Source organism: Erpetoichthys calabaricus, chromosome 17 (genome assembly GCF_900747795.2).
Source record: "Erpetoichthys calabaricus chromosome 17, fErpCal1.3, whole genome shotgun sequence".
NCBI classification, from domain to species: Eukaryota; Metazoa; Chordata; class Cladistia; order Polypteriformes; family Polypteridae; genus Erpetoichthys; species Erpetoichthys calabaricus.
In genome coordinates, this window is record NC_041410.2 from 78,553,690 (window position 1) to 78,572,260 (window position 18,571).

General features: G+C 35.1%; 1 protein-coding gene across 1 annotated transcript in view; it reads left to right on the forward strand.

Moving 5' to 3' along the window:
• gsk3ab (glycogen synthase kinase 3 alpha b) overlaps nt 1-18,067 on the forward strand; it is an 85,500-nt gene extending 67,433 nt beyond the window's left edge. The window contains exons 8-10 of the mRNA XM_051920923.1: nt 4,661-4,847; nt 9,149-9,229; nt 14,830-18,067. Of these exons, the coding sequence (XP_051776883.1) occupies nt 4,661-4,847; nt 9,149-9,229; nt 14,830-14,906 (345 nt within the window). The 3' untranslated portion in view covers nt 14,907-18,067. The remainder of the gene's footprint in view (nt 1-4,660; nt 4,848-9,148; nt 9,230-14,829) is intronic.
• The last annotated feature ends 504 nt before the right edge of the window (nt 18,068-18,571 follow it).

Here is an 18,571-nt window from a genome sequence, read left to right on the forward strand (position 1 = left end):
GCAACAGAGGGGTAGGTGTTCTCTGCACTATGTGCTTTAGTACTCGGCGACCCTTCTCTGTGAGTTTAGATGATGTGCCACTTCATGACTGAGCTATTATTGCTCCTTGAAGGTTCCACTGCATAATAACAGCTCTTACAGTTGACCGGAGCAGATCTAGTATTATTTGTGGAAAAGATGATGTCCTATGGCTGTGACATGATTTAAGTTACAGCGCTCTTTAGTACGACCCATTCTACTGCTGATGTTTGTCAATGGAGATGGAATGGCTGTGTGATTAATTTTATATACCTGTTAATGATGGGTGCAGCTAAAACTGTTGAATTAATTAATTTGAAGGGGTGTCTACAGACTTGGCCAAATAGTGTAGATGCACTAGTAACTTGTTTATGAGCAAAAGGAAGTGGTGGAGAGGTTGGAATTAATCCAATCTAAAATTGCAGACTTAATCTATGGATATATGCAGAAAGTCAAACTCAGGCAGTTAAGTAGTTTTTGTTGCCTGCTTGCTGCACATTTATTTGATTTGCATTATAAACATAATTTCCACCAATAGGGTGATTTCAAAATAATCGCATGTCACTTGTGTTCAGTTTTCTTGTGCCATATGTGTCATGTGTGTTTGTCACAAATCTAAACAAATGAAATTGATAGATAGCTGTTTTAAGCCTTTTGCAGTTGGTCCTGCAAAATGGGTAAGCACTACTTTACATTTTTTGATTGCAGTAGTCTTTTATCTAATTGATTTTAAAACTGTCAAAACTACTTTAAAATGCATCCACAGTCAACATGTCAAATATGTTGACAACTTGTATTTTTCTTGTTACCTTACTGAATAATGGAATTGAATCCTTCTGCTAGTTGGAAGATTGTAAGTCCCTTTAATCTAGTAATGTTGGGAAAATTAAGCAAAACTGATTTAATGTTGAATGGTCCAGGTTATAAAGCAAATTCAAAGCAACTTAGTGATAAACTGTGACTTCCATCATATAATTTTATTCATGCTAAATGCCTGAATCATTTTCCCTGCTTTATTAGAGTAAAACAACAGCTTTTTTTATCCCCTCCTTGTTTTGAAGATTAGAATCTTTGTGATATCTAGATGTAAAAGTTGGATGTTTTTTTTTTTAAATTTGAAAGTATTGTTTTATACTATATACACTTGTCATCACTTACATTTCCTGGGTAGATAATAAAAATGAATGATGTGTAGCATTGCAGTATTTTTCAAAACAATAATTGGCACACTGAGAAGTAGGTAAGATTTTTTTGGCCAGTTAAAGTTTTCATTACTACATATTTTGTTACATAAAATTCCATATGTATTTAAGTCAACTATTATTCTTCCATTTGGTTTTCAAGATGCTACAGGTAAGAAAGAGCTTGATATGAAATTTGTAAGCATTGTCATTTGAAAATAAAGTATTCTGTTTCATTGTGAACTTGGACTGCTATTCATTTTCAAATTTTATGTGTATTGATAAATTAGAATGAAAAATTTTGAATGTTTCCAATGAGCATCACATATGGCTGTGGATATAGAATGCAACATTGCAGGATTTTCATTGTGCCACTTAATCCTCAAACATATCTTTGAGGAACGGCCTGTTCATTATTTACTTTTGATAGCTTTATATTCTCTTGACCTCAAAAAACTTACAGCCTTTTCATTTTCCAATAGAAAAGTGCCATTATGGTTTGATCCTTGCCTTCAGCTGAAATATTTTTACTGGCTAACATTAAACCTTCACCTCTAACTCAACAGAGCACCAGTGGAGCTGAAGTTTAGATTCTAAGCATATAAATGTTGATAATATCAGAGAACATGGTGGAGAAGCATATACTTTACCCTGTGGGTCTCTCTCTTTAATTGTTGCACATGTGAGTTGCACAAAACAAAACATTAAATTGCTTGACATATTCATCTGCTGTGTTCACACATGTCCTGTTGGGTACATTGTTCCAACCCTCCAGTCCCCATCCATGTCTGTTAAAGTGGGCTTGCATGTGAAGTATATGAAGTATAAGGCTCCATGGGCAAAAAAAAAGCACCACCACTACCTGATTGAGGCCCTATGCAGCCACCTGTGATGCTCAGATGAAGACTGGTGCCCTAGCCATCCACGACACCTACTGCATTGAATCCTCTGGGACGAAGACTGGAAGCAGTGAGGTATTAGTTGAGAACATTTGTGTTATGTAGAATGCCCAGTGGAGGCTGTGTGGTCTTTTGACTTTGGAACTCCTGCAGATTTTGTTTTTCTCTCCAGCATTAATAGAGGTTTTTTGTTTTGTTTTTCCAACCTCCCAGCCATCTGACCTTATCATTGCACTCCTCTTTAGAGACTTAGATTATGATGATTTATATAAGGACTTTCTACTAATTACATATATGTGTGTGTGTTATGGAAGCTTGTGATGATATATTTTTATTCATTTTTTGCCTATATTTAACTTGTTGTTCTTTTTTTTTTTTTGTAACAATTTCTTTTACATCTCTTAAAACACTTTGAGCTACATTACTTGTAAGAAAATGTACTATGTAGTAGTGTTGTTGTTTAACAGCAGTCAAATTTGCAAAAAGGCAACAACAGCATATATTACATAATCTAATCACAAAATGGAAAAAAATTGCATTTTTATTTATTTATTTATTTATTTTTTAATCTTGCCCCAAGTAAATTATGTCATGGAGGTTCTGTAAATCTCCACATGAAACACACACAAAGTGTCCAAGGGATAGGGCTCCCTTTTTTATCTTTTGTGCAAATCTTAGAGGCAAGGTTCTGGAAACATACCATAGGGAGTTCATAGTACTTAATAGAATCTGGCAATTCCTGAAGTGCTATAAATCTCCCAGTTCACATAATCCCAACAGCACAACATTGGATTGAGATTTGAGGACTGGGCAGGCCATTGAAGTAAACAGAAGTCACTGTTATGTTTTTGACAATTAATTTTTGTTTTATAGCATAATTTCAAGCTGTGTCATTTAAATTAAGCATCCCCAACTCCGGTTCTAGATGACCACAGTGGCTGTAGGTTTTCATTCTAACCCTTTTCTTAATTAGTGACCCGTTTTTGCTGCTAATTAACTTATTTTATATTAATTTTAATTGACTTTTTTTTTTTAAATTTGTTCCCCTGAATTTCTTCACCATTCCTCTGAATTGTTTCCTTTCTTTCCTTAAAAGGCACCCAAACGGAAATGAAATGTGAAATGAGTGAGCCAAGAGATGGCCAACTAAGTCTGGGCCTCAAACTCCAACCAGTTGCTTAATTAGATGCTGAGACTTGTCGTTAATTAAACCCATTCTTTAATTCCATGTTTTGTTGTTGCTCTCATTCTGCAATTGTATACATTTCTGAAATTCTTGATTTGCTCTTTTCTAAGAACACTTAAAATGTTTTGGGGACCTGAGTAGATCAACATTCCTGAGACCTTCATCTTTCTTTATTTTCAGATATTGTATGAAGACAGTTTGCTGGTCACGTTTTTGCTCATTTTGTATCATTATTGTTCGGCAGCTAATTAAGGATAAAGCTGCCTGAGTCTTCAAGAGCAAGTCAAATAAAATTAATTAAAAAAAAAGTTCGTTAGAAGTAAAAATAGGTCACTAATTAAGAAAAGAGTTAGTGTTAGCCACTGTGGTCCTCCAGGACCAGAGTTGAGGACCCCTGATTTAAATGACCCTCTGTTGGTGTGGTGCTCCTAATATGTGCCAAAAAAAAAAATACACCATTACACTCCACCAGCAGCTTGTACCATTGGCAGAAGTCAGAATGGATCCATGAATGTTCGTTGTTTACTCCAAATTCTGACCTTACCACTTGTTTGTCTCTGCAGAAAATTTTTAAAACTCATTCCAGACAAACATTTATTATTCTTCAGTTGTACAATTTTGGTGATCATGTGTACGTTGTAGGTTCATCTCCCTGTTTTTTAACTTGCAGCAATGGAATCCAGCATATTTTTCTGCTCCTGCAGCTCATCTATGCACCAGTATTTGAGCATTTGTAGTCTTTGTATTAACTTGAAAAAGATGCAAGTTGCATTGCAATCAATATCAGCATGCTCTATAAAACATGTACGCAGCAAATAATAATGCTGTTTTGCTATGTTTCTTAAATTAAGGGGAATAGTCTTTTGGTTATTTATTGACTTAAAGGTATAATGAAACACATGATGTATGTGATATAATAGATCTTTTTTTTTTTTAAATTAGCAGCACAATGGATACACAAGTAGTATTTTGTGGTGCTATTCCACACTCAATTCAGCCCATGGTTACCAAGTGAATGGTATTTAAATGTTTTGCTATTGTATGTTCACCAAGTGCTTAGTTTATGTCCTGCAGTGTAAAAACATACTGTTTTGTTAATGATTGACTATAAATTCTTCTGTTAGATTTTGCATGTGACTTTGTGTACCTGGATGGTTTGTTGCCCTTATTTACTTGTGTTCATTGCTTCTGAGTTTGAACCTCATGCCCTTGACAAATCAAGGTCTAAAACTTGACATATTGATACTGTTTACAAATCTAAATTGTTTTTTAACTGATTCTTCAGTGTTTGCTGATTTTCCTAGCTTGCCAAGTCTTGAATAGCATTTTTAAGAATATTTCAGTTCAGTTCTAATCTGTCATGTTTTCATATACAGGTATTTAAGCCTCGAACACCACCAGAAGCCATTGCACTGTGTTCACGTCTGCTGGAGTATACGCCTGTTACGCGTCTCTCACCTCTTGAAGCCTGTGCACATTCATTCTTTGATGACCTGAGGGAACCAATGGCCCGGTTGCCTAATGGTAGAGAGCTACCTAATCTGTTCAACTTCAGTCCTGTTGGTGAGTATACTTTTTTTCTTCTTAATACTCAATATTTCATCATCTTCATTGAAAGCATTAATACCCTGGTGTAGCTGTGTCTATTCTAGGTTTTCAAAATTTAGCTTCTACTGAGTTGGCAAAGCACGATCCACTCTAATTCATACATAAAACTCGACAGTCCCATAAAGTTTGTTTTTAAAATTTAGAGAAAATTCAAAGAAAGAAATTGCAAAAAACTCTGGAGAAAGTTATTTAATACACAAAATATAAAGGGATAAAGGTTTCTTCTGTGTTGTTGTACACTTTGTCGTGTTACGCCTCAATTATTTTCCATTCTTAAAGTTACAATTCTTTTGTATAGCATGTAGGGGTGGGCGGTATGACCAAAATTCTATATCACGGTATTTTTCTAAATTATCCCGGTTTCATGGTATTCAATGGTATTTTTTTCCCCATGCATGAGTGGATGTTAACCACATTTTCCAATGCAATTACTGGCTAAGAATAACCTATTCCACTGTCAAGAGTATTGTACATTGTACAAAAAAAACATTTTAATGTGCACACAAGTATTAATACAGTTTTGCATTGCCCCATAAAGTGATAGTTTTCAAGGTGGTGGCACTAATGGAGAAGGTATCACATTGCATGACAGATGCAGTCAAAATATAGAACCTTTTTATTGAACACATTTTGCAAAAACAAACTAATTTTGACAACATATTTTCAACCATACAAAGAGGCATTTAGACTTAGTAAAATATCCAGAAGTGCTTGTCAAAAATTGTATTGCACCGAATATGTCTTAGAAAAGGAACAAATAGTAAATATTTTTTGTAAACCAACTACACTTTCTGTTAATGTTAACAATCTCTGTCCACTGACACGTTTTTAAACAACTTTATCATCATTAAACTGCATAATATTTAAACTAATAAATAATAACAATAAAATAAATAATAGTATTATTACTGATAGTTGCACTATTACTTCAAGACTTCAAGCCCAGGTGCATTACACAGTATTCACCAAATTAAAATAAAATAAAACAAGTGCAACTTGGTGATGACATCTTTACCAACTGAACCATCATTTAGGCAAACTGCATTAATATGGACCTTGCTTCAAGCTAAGCTATACTGGGAAGAAAAAAACAAACTATATGTCGAGAATAAAGTCAACATTTCCACTTTATTCTCGCCGTTTATGTCGAGATTAAAGTCGACATTTCCACTTTATTCTCATAGTTTACTTCATAATTAAAGTAGAATGTCGTAAACTACTTCCTAAAATCAATGTTTAATCAATTACTTAATTTACCCCGTCATAAATTAATGCAGCACATTAAATGCTTTGTGTTACGTTCCCCGACCCAGTGGTTAATCACTACGCTTCTTAAACTGACTTCCTCCGCACTAAGAGAAGACAGCGATCACCATACAGAATCCATTCACTTCGTGATATTCCTGCTTTCTGAAAAGTTAGAATGCTAAGATAAATACTTGATATCATTTTCATGAAGAAATGCATTAAAGCAGGTATTACACATGCACGGTAGTGAGGCGGTAGTGCTGCTCCCTCGCAGTAAGGGGTCCCCAGGTGTATGTTCAGTGTAGAGAACTTTATGGCAGGTGTGACGAGGCTCCAAAAAACTGGATGTATGAATAGCTATCGCACAGGTTTAACTTAAATATTGTGTAAATGTTGGGTTTATGATCTGCTGGTCGGAGACACGAACACAGAATTCAATGCATGTTCTTCTGAGCGGGCTATCTTTATTGCATGCATGCATGCTGTCTCTATCTGACGTACCAAAACCCCAGTTCCTACCCTTCCTTTTTCTTTCACCACATAACCAATCACCACACGTTAAACGTCTTTGTGAAATTAAAACTAGTTATAAACTTAGCCCACGGAGTGTTCAGAACTTTAAAAATATCTTCGTTATACATGTTTAATTATCCCATCTCTGAACGAGTCGCCAGCACATCCCAGGATACACTAGCAGGGTCAATATAGCACAACAAAACCCCACATCCTACATGACTTTGAAAGGAAACTGAAGCACGCCGAGTAAACCCACCAGAAAAACATGCAAATGTAAGGCAGGCACGCCACCGTGCCCCCATATGATTAATGCATGCTTTAATGCATTTTACCATGAAAATTATATTAAGTATTTATCTTAGCATTCTAAAAATTCAGAGAGCAGGAAGATCATGAAGTGAATGTATTCTGTGTGGCGATCGCTGCCGGCGCCTCCTCTTAGTGCAAGAAGAAGTCAGTTTAAGAATCACTTAACACAAAGCATTTAATGTGCTATATAACTTATGACGGAGTTTGAGAAAATCTAGTAAATTAAATATTCATTTTACGATGAAGTTTAGTTTACAATGTTCTACTTTAATGACAAATTACGAGAATAAAGTCAACATGTCGACTTTAATCTTGACATAAACGGCGAGAATAAAGTCAACATGTCGACTTTATTCTCGTCATAAGCGTCAAGATTAAAGTGGAAATGTCGAGAATAAAGTCAACATGTCGTCACACTATTACACAGTACCCAGGTACATTACACTGTATTGAAAACAAATACTGCAAGCCAAGTTGTACTTGTTTTATTATCCAGTAGTATAGAAACAGTATTTACACATCTGACTTTTTAAAACTAAAGTATCTCTAGGCGATGGACATGCCTCCTTTTTTTCGGCAAAAGTTCTTCTGTTCATCATGTTCAACTTTATCATCTGCTTCAGTTTCGGAATGCTACCTATTTGGTGGTGTAGCAGTGAAAAAGAGTCCTAGTGCAACAAATCTGTGTTTAGCGGTGTAGCAGTGAAAAAGGTCCCCACTTGAACAGTTTCCCGCTGCGCCAGGTTCCGAACGTCATTTAGGCAATTTAAACCGGTGTTGCGGTATAAGAAAAATCCATATCATAAAAAAAATAAAAAGCGGTTTTCGGTATGAACCGGTATACTGCCCAGCACTAATGGCATGTTCTAATAAATTTATAGTAGGAAGGTACAGATTAGTTAAGTGACATTACATAACACTACCGTTTGCCCTCCATGCCTTGTCAGCTGCAAGGCAAAGCAAAAAACAGAAAAGGCTTTACTCAGAATGACAAGAAAATAAGTTACAATAATCCATTAAAATGTTAGCTTGTAGGAGCTGAGATAAGACCTTCCATTGTCTGTTTGTCTTTGTTCTGTGTAGTAATACAAAGCCAGACAAATTTACATAACTGGATAAATACATAAATTAATTCAACATAGCATTAACTTAATAGAATGTCTCTTACATAAAGCTGTTTTTCTTTTCTTGGTTTCTAATACAAATATTCTAAACATCCCAGCTGATTTTTTTTTTTTTTTCATTTTTCATTCCAGTTGAGTGAGACATTATCCAACTTTAGGTCCTTTACTTACTTATCTGTTCCAATGCACTCAGGACCTCAGTAACTAACTGAATGAGCCTCATGAAGCTTAAGATGCATTGACAAATTCTGTGACACACATGACTTTATATAATAAACATATGAAGAACTGTTAATTTCTAAAGTTTCTGTTGCCAAATCTGAAGCTGACCAGAGAATTTCAATCAACAGATCTTGTTAGTAAAATTTACAACAAACTTTGATTAAATCTCCAATTTCAGATCTTAAGAAATACTATAGTACCTGTTGTTGTGTTGGCTAGTTCCAATACTGCATTTTATAAACCACTCTTAAAGTTACCTTGATTTATATTTAAAATATTGTATATCAGTACAAACATTTGTTTTTAAATTTAAAGAATTGCATGCTAATCCTCAACTATGTTTGTGAAATTTTTCACTTGTAATAATGTAACTAATGTTTCTGTAGTAAGAAGTTTGCATTTTGTACATTTAGTTAAAACTGCATTTGATTAGAAATAGGATACTTTAGTGTGAGTTGCATGTAACCTTTAGACAAAATATTCTTGCAAAAATGTAAAAGACCATACAGTTATTCAACTCATTTTTATATACCTTTTGCTTAAAAAAAATTGTTTTAATAATTAAAATACTTGTTGAATGGATCAAAGTTAAAAAAGAAAATATATTTTATTCAAACCATCGCTCAATTAAAGTTAGTTTCTAACTTTTAATACAGTTTTTATCATTTAGATAAAACTGACAAAGATTTAGAGTCCTGCTTTGAATTATTGTGACAGTACTATTTATATATAGTAGCTTGTAGCTATTTATTTTTATGTTTACATGGTCATGTTTGGATTTATGTTATCTTTGAGTTTTTCATCGACTTTGCACTTTTTTCGCTACTCTTTACACAGAGATGTCTATTCAGCCGCAGCTGAACTCAGTCCTCATTCCTCCTCATGCACGTTCACAGACTGCTGCCACATCCTCGCATGGTATGTTTTCTTCAATACTAGAGCTACAGTGGGTAAAATGAGTGGAAAGGAATTTGCCTTTTTAAATATATCAACCTTAATAATTATATCTGGATTGTGTATGTGCTTTTTATTTTTTTTCTTCACTGCTTACATGTAAGATGCAAGTACTCTGTTCATGAGTTTCTGTGTCCACCCTATATGCTATGGGATAATGTGAAAGAAGTAGATACTTGCAAGAACATTTGAACAGAGCCTTTTCTGGCAACAGATCTATAATTAGGGACTACCGTCACCTTTCTTCTTTGATTACCCTTCGCCAAAGACCTTAATGCTCAGAACATATCAGTGGAAAGCATTTTTGACAATACCTTCTTACCTTGTATGGCATAAAATGGAGAGTTTAAATAAACAGTCTACAGTAGGAACAGTTCTGAGTTATTATAATTCTGCCAAATGTTTTGTCAACTTCAAATGCCAAGATCAACACAAAAATTATCAATGTCCTTTATTCAATATAATTTTCTTAACTCCTATGTCATGAGCCTAACTGGCAGGTTTGAGTGGAATACCTTGAAAGGTCTAGGATTTTTTGATCAAAATGAAAGTGGCAAAGGGAAAAATCATAGCTGAAGGGGCTACATAACTTTAGAAATTTGCCCTGTGTTTATAGTAATGGCTGAGAAAAAAATAATCTCATGCCTTTATGGATTACAAAGTTCCTGACACAATAGACTTCTGTGGGGACCAAGGCTGAACAAACCACAACTAAAATCTCAGTTTACTTGTGTCACATGCGTGCAAACTCATTTATTTTGGCCAAAATATTATTAAATGAACCACTTTCATAGATTCTTCTCCTCGTTGGCTAGGTAGTGTATTTGAATGGATCACGCTTTTGAACTGAACTATAGTGTACATTACTGGTTACCATACAAAAGAAATTCACAGCATCTTTAAAAGTTGTTCAGACAAAGGCAGCCAAGTAGATTCTGGAACTAAAGGACATATCCTACTCTTGATGGGCAAATAAAATTAAATGTCTATACAAGCATTGAAGGCTGTGTGAAGACCTAATCCAGGTTGTTAGTATACTCAGAGATGCTGATAGCATATTCTAATTGATCAGATTTAGTTAAATAGTGATTTATGTGTTTACAAACTCTAATGTAAATTAAGGGAATGTATATGTAATATTAGACACAGGAAGCATTTCTTTAACCAAACCATTGAAGTAGAAATCTTCATAAATTTAAAAAGGATTTTAATGAGATGTTGAGACAATGTACCTAACCAAAATCTTGTTTACGTCATATGGCTTTCTCTGCTTTATTTGTTAAAGAAATGTTCAGACAAATGTCTCCTAGTTCTGAAACTAAGAAGCTGTTGATTGGTGTTCATTATGGAAACGTCCTGTCGTGTATACAATAGCATTCTGAGGTACTATAGTAGTAGATGCAAAAAGAGTACAAGGACAGAATGAAAGGTGACAGAAATCATAAGGCTTTTTTTAAACAAAATAATCCGCTTGTTGCTAAGCTTCAAGGTAACTCTGACCAAATAGACAAACTAGTCTAATATATACACACCTGTTCAAAAATTTGCAATCTGCCAGAAACGTCCAATGTTTTTGATAAAAATGTATACTTTTTTAATTAAGATACCTTTAAATTGATTTAAAAATATAGCCAAGACATTACTAGTGTTGCTAATGGCTGTTACTGCTTGAAATGACTGATTTTTAATTTATTATTCTTGTAAGACTGAAAAGTCTTATTTTCAGCATCCATTCCCTTTCCCACTGTTAAAATAAAGACTAAATAATGTACAACAGAAATAAAAGACAATGTGATTGAAATCCATAAACTGGGAAAAGGGTTACAAAAAATATCAAAGTGCTCTGTGGGCATAATTAGATCCACCATCAGGAAGTGGCAGGTTTATAACATTACTCAGCCAGTGTGTAAATAAATAAATAAAAGCAAGCAAGCAAGACATACACTGATATGGGAAGCAACAATAAAGCCAGACATCACTTTGAAGGAACTATAGAATTTAGTTGCTGAAACTGGGACACATGTATTTGAGTCCACAATATCAAGAACTTTCCATAACAGTGGCTTATTTGGCAGAGGGATTAGAAAGAAGCCATTATTCAGAAGTATCCTTAAAAGAGTTATGAACTCCTGCCATATGAGAGGTACCCAGCCAGGATATGGGAAAAGGTTTTGAGGCCAGAATTGAAAGCATTATGTATGGTGCAGACACAGCAAGGCACATGCCTCAAAAAAGATCCACCACCCCAACATTGAGGTAAGGATGTGACAGCATAATCTAGAGGAGATGCATTTCATTTACAGGGTCAGGGAATCCTGCTGAGGCCAATGGAAGAATGGATCTAACTAAATACAGAGAAATATTGGAAGTGACCCTGTTCTAGTTGGCTGAGAAATTAAGGCTTGAGAAGAGGCTAACCTTCCAGTAAATCTACAATCTCATGATCAAAACAAATGGAATGGCTTAAAAAAAAAAAAAAGTTCTACAATGACCTAGTCAAAGTCTTGACCTCAACCCCATTGAGAATCTCTGGCTTTCTTTGAAAATTACAGTCCAGATGTGCCAACCAGCCTAAATGAGCTGTAGAAAATTTGCCAGGAAGAATGGGACAAAATCACAACTGAGCGGTGTAAAAAGCTGGTTCAGACTACCCCAAGAGACCTAAGGCTGTTAATGTAGCAAAAGGAGTCCATATTAAATATTGATGTGTGGGTTTTGAATGTTTATGTAAACAGCTTTTTTCAGCGTTTATTTTTAGTAATATGCTTTTCACAAATGATTTACTTTGGCTTTAAAATAAATTGTTAGGTTGTAAATAAAATACGTAATTGGAGAGATATGTATCTTTAGAAATTCAGAGAATGTGAATAACTACTTTCCAGGGGATTCAATGCTTTTGCAAAACTAAGTAATTTTAATGCAGACTCTCAAGATATGCCACATAAACAACAAACAAGACATTCCTGTGCTTTTTGTTTTGATGTTTCAATACTATTCCATTCAGTTCATTTCAAAATTTTGTGGCCGACATTCTAGTAATTGAATCCCTTTACCTAAGTGTGTAGTCAGCAAGGATAAAAATAAAATTAACCAGGAGCTGTGTGTGCTAAAATGATCCTTGCAGCTTGTAAATTGCATTTTTGCTTATTTGATATGCATTTTTAGATGTACCTGAATATAAGCAAAAATTAGTTGCAAGGTTAATCCATCCATTCATCCATTTTCCAACCCGCTGAATCCGAACACAGGGTCATGGGGGTCTGCTGGAGCCAATCCCAGCCAACACAGGGCACAAGGCAGGAACCAACCCTGGGCAGGGTGCCAACCCACCACAGGACACACACAAACACACCCACATACCAAGCACACACTAGGGACAATTTAGAATCGCCAATCCACCTAACCTGCATGTCTTTGGACTGTGGGAGGAAACCGGAGTGCCTGGAGGAAACCCACGCAGACACGGGGAGAACATGCAAACTCCACGCAGGGAGGACCCGGGAAGCGAACCCGGGTCTCCTAACTGCGAGGCAGCAGCGCTACCACTGCGCCACCGTGCCGCCCGCAAGGTTAATCTTGTTTGCTTATTGTTTTGCTTTTTTTTTCTCTTCTGTTAAAAATAGAAAATTAAAAATAAGACTATAGAATTAGAACATTGCTTTTAGTGTATTTTTGTTATTCAGAGCAATGTATCAATGTTTTTTTTTTTTCTGTTCTCAAAGCCTTACAATCATAGCACACATACAGAACTGCCCATCTTTTATAATTTTAAGATATTGTATTCGGATAAGAAACTTCAGTCATCACTATAATCCAGAATAGTATAATTCCATAATTATAAATGGAAATCATCAGTGCCATTCTGTTTACAAGCAACATGTACATGCTGTAAAATTGCGGAGTGCAAATCTTTTAGATTATCATTTATTTTTATCATATATTCCAATAGGCAAAAATACCAATCTGTTCCACATACACAGATTGTGTTTCCCTCTGTGAAGTATTAATATGGGTTGTTCAAGATTTAGATGGACATATCCTGGTGGTATTTTAGTTCGGCATAATTTAAATGAATTTTAAGAAAAAGTTATACTATGTCAAATAAACAAATGCATTTCATATTTATATGTTAGTTTATATAACATGATGTGTTGAGTACAAGTCCAAGAAGGTTTTACTCTTGTAACGTACTGGTGAGGCCTGATCTGCAGTACTGTGTGGTTTTGGTCTCCAGGCTACAAAAAGGACATAGAAAAAGTGCAAAGAAGAGCGACTAGGCTGATTCCGGGGCTACAGGGGATGAATTATAAAGAAAGATTAAAACAGCTGAACATTTTCAGTTTAAACAAAAGAAGATTAAGAGGGGAATGATTGAAGTTTTTAAAATCATGAAGGACATTAGTCCAGTGGATTGAAACTATTATTTTAAAATGAGTTCATCAAGAATATAGGGACACAGTTGGAAACTTGTTAAGGGTAAATTACGCACAAATATTAAGAAGTTTTTCTTTACACAGAACCATAGACACGTGGAATAAGCTATCAAGTCGTGTGGTAGATAGACACAGTAGGACTTTATGGACTTCCAAACTAGACACGATGTTATTTTAGAAGAATTAAGTGGTTAGATCTGGTGAGCTATGTTGAGCTGAATGGCCTGTTCTCATCTAGACTGTTCTAATATTCTAATCTAATTCCAGCTTACAGCACTCCTTGCTGTCTTCACTTCCATTGGCAAAATAGTGAGGTATACTCTAGTTAAAAAAAAAAAAAAAAAAAATTAGATTTATGCAACAAGTGGAGAAAAAATAAATACATCAGTCTGACATTTTATTTCTCAATCCTCTATGCTACATGTTGCAAAAATTAAACAGAGTTCTGTGAAGAATCCAGATCTCTACTTCAGTCTGCATACAGCCAGAACTGGCTGAAAAAATTCTAGTGAAATGGATGTGCAGCCAAATAAGTGAAGGGCTAACACAACTTACATGGTCATCTTCTCTAACCAGCTAGCAATGCAGAAGAAATAAACTTTAAGTGCTATAGCATATGAGATAATTAACAGGCAGGTTCTTTCAAATTGTGGATTTTTTAATGGCAAAAAAGCAGTATGAAATGGATACTGATGACGCACAATTTTTATACTCAAAATGATTATTTTAAAGCTATATTCTTGTATTCAGCCTTTACTTTGAATAATTGAACATAAAGGTGTATGACAGAGTAAATCACTTCTTGGTCATTGCTTTACATATTTAGCAGTATAATTGCCATAACATATCAATGTACTTCATCAAATGTATAAATACACACATTTTTAAGGTTATGCACATATTACACAAAAGACTGGTTGAAAGAAAGTAAAGATTAATTTCTCCTATTTCAGTATATCATTCCGTATCACCTTCATCATCAAAAGGGACATTAAAATATTGATAGTAATTGCAATGTGTACATTAGTAATTCATTGCTGTAATCTGCACATTAAAATGCTTTATTTGCATAATTTATATCTGGTTAACTAAACTTCTAATGAGTAACAGCTTTTTTGTTTTGTGTTATAGGGGAAGGCAGTTTAGCTGCAGACAGCGGTTCATCTCCACCCAACAGTGCATCAGGACCTGTCGCCAATACCTCCTGAGTTTAGAGACCTCATCATGAGTCTTCTGTTCCCCTTCATTGTGTTCAATCTGCTGTCCACATGTATCTAGCTATGTCTTACTCCTCCATCCTGCTGTCTGTCTGGCCCCTTTCATGAACAGGCAGGAGCTACAGCAGCAAGCTTTTTCTCTGCCAGTTATCAAGGGGCGCTTTGAGCAACACAGGGAGATCTCCCATAGCCAAACCTGAAGTTTCTGTGAAAAGCACAGGAACTGAACACCAAGGGGCATTTTGAACACAGGAACTGAACTTGGCTGTCACCTCAGTTGCCATCTTGTGTTACTGTTGTGTTGGCATAAACGGGGGAGGAGACTTATTTTTTCTTTTTTTTACAGTCAGTTGTAAGTGTATAAATATAATTTTTTTTTTTAAACAAAAGGTATGGTGATTGTTGCATTTTGGAAATGTATATTTTGTTTATTTATTTGTTTTATATATATATATATATATATAATTATATATCTTTGAATCTTTGATCTGTAGATTTATTAGATGATGGGGACCCAGTTCCAGTGTATTTTCTGAGACTGTAGGGAGTGCCACTATATATTCTGTAGATCTGATCATTTTGAGTCAAAATGTAGCAGATGCTGGTGATAGTCTGAATTCTGTTGCTTTTTATGCCTACCCTGGCAATACCGAGTTCAGGCATTCAGCAGACTGTCTGTATAATGCACTACAGATTGGACTGCAGTAAAATTACGCCGAGTTTAGTTGATCGAGACCAGTGCCTTGATTGAGCTGTGCTGCCAGAATGAGGTTCCACAGGTTCATGAATATGTTTTACATATCATAGGCCTTTGTCTTAGCACCTCTTTACCTGGCAGATTCATATTGTATTGTGCTGTATTTAAATAATGTGCTGGCAAAGCAGTCTGATCAGGCATTGGAATGATAAAAGCAACATTTCAGTCAATACTGCTTTTTTTTTTTATCTGGTGATATTACCCACCCACTCTGTCTGTCCCTTTAAAAAATAGCCATTGTCTTTGTTTTCATCTGTTTTACTACTTGATCTGAGAACCCATCTCTGGATTGATTCAAGAGATTTTGTGTAAATTTTACTAAATCCAGACATTTATCTGTCCCCTGCTTTTTCCCCAAATTAAAAAAAAAAATGTATGATAGTAGGTGTGGGTTTCCACATCCATATGTGCAGCAATCAGCTATATTTCTTTCACTTGTAGGCTTTTATTTGATAAGCTAAAATTTTTATCTTTTCACTCTTGTAAATGCTTGCTGTAATATAAGTGTAATATGCTATGTCACAAAGAAATGTCGTGCAGCTGTTGGGAGCGTTTAATGCTAGTTTAATAGACAGTTGCAGGCTTGCTTTAGTTAGAAGTTTATATCCAATACAAAATTTTGTTTGTAGATCAGCCTTTGGAGCTGAATACAGTTTTCCCTTTTTATCCTTGCTGAGGATTTTATGGTTTTAAGTTGCACAAATGCTTGAATTTTTGTTGTAGAGCGTGACTTTTATGGAGAAGCTAAGAAACTGTCTTCCTAGTAATTACATTTCTGCATTAATAACTGTTCTCTACTGACAATTGCAAGTTTCTTGCCCATTGAGGGAATTAATTGTGCAGAAATTACGTATCTCTGGATGCAAAATAGTCTATTTTCCTTGGTTAAAAAATATATAACCAAACCTATACAGAAGGTTTTATTTTTGTTTGTGTGAGACCCCTTCTCAAGATCTGTAAAGTGGGTTAATGAATTTGTTGGATCAGACATGCTGATTAAGACATTAGTGTTTCAGGTAGTTCGAAAATTTGCATCAGTTGTCCTGCATTTTTCTTTGACATTCTTTTAATGCTGTGCTTGAACTTCAGATTATGGAAACTCATTTGCTGTAATTTTTGATCTCTGCTGTTCAGCCCAGTCTGCAAAACAGTATTTGTGAATTTGCAGTAATTTATTATGATTACAACATTTGATTGTATAGAGGAATCACTTGTGATCTTTGCTAGCCCTGTTTCTTAGTTTTTTTTTTTTTTTTTTTTTAATTATTTCAATTTTAATGGAAATGGTTGCCTGTCTGTACAAAAAAAAAAGCAAAGCAGACATTTTTTTAATATATATATATATATTTTTGGATGTGGAATGCATGGCTCCAAAGTTGTTTTTTTTTGTTCGTTTTTTTTTTTTTTTTGTATGTGTGTGTGAGTATATGTATATATACACACATACATACATACATATAATATGAAAGATTAAACCTATTAAAATGTATGATACAGGGTTTGTAAATGGGCTTTAAGGGGTGTCTGCAGAATCTTTTGTGTTCAGTACTCAAAGAATATTGCAATTCTGAATACCGTTAACTTAGATTTTATTTTTAATATGGGGGTCACTCTAAATTGAACAGTAAAAGAACTAAGAACAAAGGAAAAGCAGTTCCTGCAGACATAGCTGAAAATGGTTATGTGGGTTGGTGGGGTTTTGCGTCAGAGTTTGCACATTTGACCTTTTGGGCGGCACCAATCTTTCATCATGCCCTTTGTTTAAAATTTCAGTTTTCAGAATTTTATGTCCCCATTCCACTTTTAATTTATTTTATTGTTTTAACTTGTTTTCATATTTGCTGCTAGTTGGGTGAAGGTTTTTTTTTTTTTGTTTTAATTTACTCGGATTAAATGACATTTTGTATAGACTTTCAGTTTCTTGTTGTAAAATCTCCCTTTGAGTATCTCCGCTAGTGTATATGCTGTCTCATTCTAACTACCATCCATCTTATCGAGTGCCTGGCGGGCTGACTAGTTAACTAGTCGCTACATAGCCTCTCTTCCAGTTGCGGCAGGGTCTGATTTTTTTTTTTTTATTTCATTTTTTTTTTATTCTAAATGACTGACTGCTTTGCATTCCGATTGTGTGATGGGTCATTGGTCAATAGTTAAATGCCATGCCTAGTTCTTGCATAAAGGGAGGTCCAATCTGCCTGTGTTGTTCACAGCGCCCTGCTACTCTTGGCCTTCAAGTCTGCAACAGGAAGAACTCCATTCACAAGAACTGACGAAGTCCCAAACTGCATCCCTATTACAATGTTGCTGTCATTTATTACTATTGTTGTTATTATTCTGCTGAAATTCACTTTTAAAATGTTTTTATTTCTTAAACGATTAAAGAAAAACTCTTGAACCCCAATGCCACTGGCTTATTTGTCCATTCAAGTACCTGGCATCTGGTTTTTGTTTTACTGCTTTAAATTAGTGGTGTTATTAAAATGATTGATTATACAGACAGTGACCTTGCAGCAGTTATGTTTTCTGTAGATGTTGCAGTTATCGAATATCAATCAATCAGGTTCTTTCTAATCTTTCATTTTGGTAGTTTTAGAGCAGATCAGGTCAGGCTGGGAAGCAAACACTGATACAGTGAGCTGAATCACCCATAGGGAATTGCGCCACATGGCCTTAGTGCCGTAACTGATGCTCCTTCACAATGCAGGTAAGGTGCCTCATTTGGGACTCTATGAGCAACCACTCATTCAACACAAAGTCAAACCAGTGGTACCCAAGGATTCTCCATAGAGACACAGTACTGAAGGAGTCCAGTCTTCATCTCAGGTCACTGGATAGCGTCCATGTCTCACAACCATATAGCAAAACAGGAAGCAGCAGGACAACTCTATAAAGACTTGGA